The sequence below is a fragment of the Tarenaya hassleriana genome, unplaced genomic scaffold (assembly GCF_000463585.1).
Source record: "Tarenaya hassleriana unplaced genomic scaffold, ASM46358v1 Cleome6, whole genome shotgun sequence".
Taxonomy (NCBI): Eukaryota; Viridiplantae; Streptophyta; class Magnoliopsida; order Brassicales; family Cleomaceae; genus Tarenaya; species Tarenaya hassleriana.
Genome location: NW_010968505.1, coordinates 4141714 through 4145857, shown reverse-complemented (window position 1 = coordinate 4145857; position 4144 = coordinate 4141714). Strand labels below are relative to the sequence as shown.

Genomic DNA, 4144 nt, shown 5'->3' with positions numbered 1-4144 from the left:
AGCAGGGTTTCAGCTGTACGCCTCTTTGCAGAACCCTTTTCCAAGATTTTGTAAATTTCATTTGCAGTACCGACTATCTCTTCTTCCAAGCCCCGGACAAAGACGCTTCCTTTCCCATCTTCCATGAGAGCTATTGATTTCTTTGATTTGTCATCAACGAATCTTGTTGTCTCCTCTGGTGCTAAAAGATCTGTGATTTCTTCGTTGTAGAGTTCAAGGAAAGTAACTTTCATGCTGTATTCAGCTCTCTGAGCTTCCAATATGTCGAAAATCTGCTTAACAGCTCTTGGAATAACACCTGCATCGCTAGGGAACTCGCCATTCTACAAATTTGCAAATGTTTTAGTCAATAGCACATGATTGTGCAGATCTGAATCATGAATGATTCGGCAAGACCCACCTTCTTCCTTGCTCCTCCTTCCATTGTATACGTCTTTCCAGTTCCTGTCTGACCATATGCAAAAATGGTACAGTTGTAACCTTCTAACACTTCAAACACAATTGGACAGACTGCTTGATCATACAAGTCCTTTTGTTGGGAAGCCGGACCAAAGACCTGAAACATTTCAAGATCAAATGTTGAATTCAATCTGCCTCTTCTGTTTTAACGGAAACCCGAGAAACAGGAGAGGATTAAGACAGGATTTGATAGCTTTAAACCTTGTCAAAAGCAAAAGTTCTATCGATATGCTTTCCAGCAATGCTCTGTGTGGCGGAAACTTCTCTCCGATGCTCATTGCATGAAATGACAACCGGAGTATGCAGTCTGGCTTCATCATCACTCAATGGCCTATAAAGTAGCAAATTATCCGAAAGAGATCAACACCCAAAACTCAAGAGTACCTACAAGCTAAAGTTACAAACCCACCTGCAACGTACAATGACCTGCACATTCACACCCTTCTCTTTATCTGTTCTATTCGTCAGATTTGAGTCAGAAGATCTTGATTCCCGGGCAAGTTTATCACCCGACCGTGGTGTCTGAGACGGTGAGAGAGACACCATACCGCCTCGCCTGTGTTGCATTGAATCCATCCTGCTAATATTACTGTCTACCATTGTGGATTATATGATGAATTTGAACCAAGAAACACCAATTCAAATCCCCTGCAGAGACAACACGGCCAGTTCCGGGATTATTTTACTCATCAAAACGAATCAGAAATCACCATAAGACACATAATCCATAGGTTACAAAGGCATCTAGAAGACTAATTTATCTCGCTTTAGAGGCCCTGAATGCGAATCATGACCATAGCCAATGGATCGAAGAAAACTAAAACACAAAGCAAGCACTTAAAGTGACTTCCAAGATCGAACCCGAACGATGTCAGATACAAATTATAAGAAAATACGGGAGATTTTCCCGTGTCTTGGTTCAAAAGTAAGAACAATGTTTAACTCACTGAGTCAACTCGATTGCATAGCACTTCCGAAATCAGCACATAGCAGCAGCAACTCCACCAAACGGTGAAAGAAGCAAAAACCCATATGAACATACATTGCAGAATCCACATCATATATACCCACTCTTAGATCCATTTATCAACAGATTATCTTATCGAAGATCAGCGACATGAAATCGGATCAGGATCGATCAATGATGTCAAAGCTTGAATCGGACAGTGATGGAGCAAGCAACACTTTCCAGGAAAAAAACCCCCGCAAAATGAGATTTGAAGACTTACGGAGAAGAACAAGGAGAAGGAGTTCCAGAGAAATCAGTAATGGCGCTTTAGAGAGAGAAAGAGAGAGGCGACGTGACTTTTAGAGAGAGAAACAGTGTTCTCGAGTGCATTTATTGTTTCTTCTTCTTAAAGCACCGAGAGAGATGAAGTAAAAAGCACAAAAGGAAAAAATAATAAACGGCGTCATCACGTCGTTAAGGGGAGAAACGGTTAAAGATAACCAGACCGAACCGGAACTTTGGTTTTGGTTTTGGTTTTGGTTTCTTGCTGAGCAATAACTTTGTATATTAAAGCTATAAAAAAGTCATTGAAATGATCGATTACAATTATAGAGTTCTAAATTCAAGCGGATCATAAAATATACAGATTAATGTTCCAGATGGGTTTAAATCAATTTCGGTTAAATTCAGTTAGTCGGGTATTTCTGGTTAGGCGAGTTAACGGCGTCAGTTTCGTCGTTGACTGAAGTACGCGTAATCCCGACCGTTATAAATAGACGGAGAGATTACGATAACAGACGGAGAGTTTTTAAAAACACTGAGCTATTTGCCCCTGAGGTTGAAGATAATTACAAGACACAACCAATATCTTGATGCTGATTTTTTAGATTAGAAGACAAATTTCTGTTCCCGTTTTGTGGGGAAAGTTGGGATCTTTTTTTTTTTCAATTATCTTGTTTATTTTCTTTAATATTGTAATCTAAAATAAAATCGATGGCATTCATATAAACAAACACGAACACATATATACATACATAAACACATAACATCAACATATCATTTTTATGCCTTTATCTCACAATTGTATATATACTTTGTTTTTAACTTTTTATAATTCAAAAGTTTTCCGAATCTTTGATTCAATTATATTTTTTTTACAGAAACAATAAATTTAGATAAATTTAGATGAATATATCTTTTCAAGTAAAAATTCGAACCAAGATTAATTTTTTTTTTACTTCATCCCTTATTAATTGAATCACTCAATTTTGTGTTATAACTGCTTATATTATATATATCTATGTGCATGGGGATGAGTTGTTTCACAATGGTTTCCATAAATTAGTCTAATATCATCCAAAAAATACCATATATACATATATATATATATATATATGTATGTGTGTGTGAGAGTGACGCGTCTATATATATATGGTGCGGAGTGAGTAGAAGAAGAAGAAGGTTGTAGAGAGAAAAGAGAAAGGCAAAAGTGGGGTTATGGTGGGAAAGAGGAGCCATGTGATATGAAAAGAATGGCATTAAGCCAATTTCTGCACATGATGCCCCCATGTGATTCTCTTTTTCACTCCCCTTTGCTTTTTTTTTATATATATCATCCTTCCTCACATATATATATACATACACACGCACACACACACACATATATATATATATGTATATTCATGTGTACATATATATTTATACAGGTATGATATACCATGATTGTGTGTATAACTCGGTACTCCTTTCACTCGAGTGTAACCACTCTCCCAACCTAACCCCGCGACATCTTTTTGGTGCCAACTCATCATCTGGACTGATTTTATGTATTTTTCTCTAACATATGCATAATTTAAAACTAGTCAAACAAAATAAAGAATATAAAAGACCTGTACACTATTATTTCCAAATCTTAATATATAGTCTATATCATTAATTTCAAAAAACACATTTTTTAACCAATAAATATTTAATGATTATCCGATTTGAACCACAACTATAATGATGACATATTTTAATAATAATATACACATATAACGTTTTTATTTGAACCATGTACCATATCCCAAATTAAAAGTTTTCCTAGATCTGTCTATTATGGGTGGCTGGTGTATACGTTGGGCATGTAAATGCGTATATATGTATATCCTCATGTTGTATTAAATGTCAGTATATAGTGTTTGCTTGGAGAATACTCCAAGTAAAAATCAGTGTTGAAGCTGCTTGCTTGTGTCTTACGTCAACTGTCGCTTATCACTGCTTTTGGGCAAAAACTCCGTTTCTATAATATATATATATATATATATAACACATCCCGAAAACAGGGCGAACTTGTGCTGCCTGTTTTTTTAGGTTTTCCTCCCTTACCCATCACATTACATTTTCCGACCAAACTCACATTATATACAACCCTGAGATAGAGAGAGAGAGAGAGAGAGAGAGAGAGAGAGAGAGAGAAGACAAATATATTTATGTGTGTATACATTTGTGGATTTATAATATATATATATATATATATATATCATAATTCAGAGTAAGGAGGAGACGCAGAAATTAAGGTTGTGTGTTTGTTGCTTGTAAGAAGAATTGTAATTTGCTTTGTCCACCACTCATTCTAAAGGTGTTAGTTGCCGCAGCGCTTTCATATATATTATCTCTTTCTAAGCTTTTTTTCCCCCACACCTCGGATTCTCATATTTATATATATATATATATATATATATATATATATAAATA

At 35.8% G+C, this 4144-nt stretch overlaps 1 protein-coding gene across 3 annotated transcripts in view; it reads right to left on the bottom strand.

Moving 5' to 3' along the window:
• LOC104799469 (kinesin-like protein KIN-5D) overlaps positions 1–1790 on the bottom strand; it is a 6643-nt gene extending 4853 nt beyond the window's left edge. Inside the window, exons 1-5 of one of the 3 annotated variants that reach the window (XM_010522014.1) lie at positions 1689–1790; positions 869–1107; positions 661–790; positions 401–556; positions 1–323 (exon numbers count right to left, since the gene is read on the bottom strand). In XM_010522014.1, coding sequence (XP_010520316.1) covers positions 1–323; positions 401–556; positions 661–790; positions 869–1059 — 800 coding nt within the window. In that variant the 5' untranslated portion in view covers positions 1060–1107; positions 1689–1790. The other 2 variants (XM_010522012.1, XM_010522013.2) reach the window with 2 other exon arrangements.
• Between the last annotated feature and the right edge of the window lie 2354 nt (positions 1791–4144).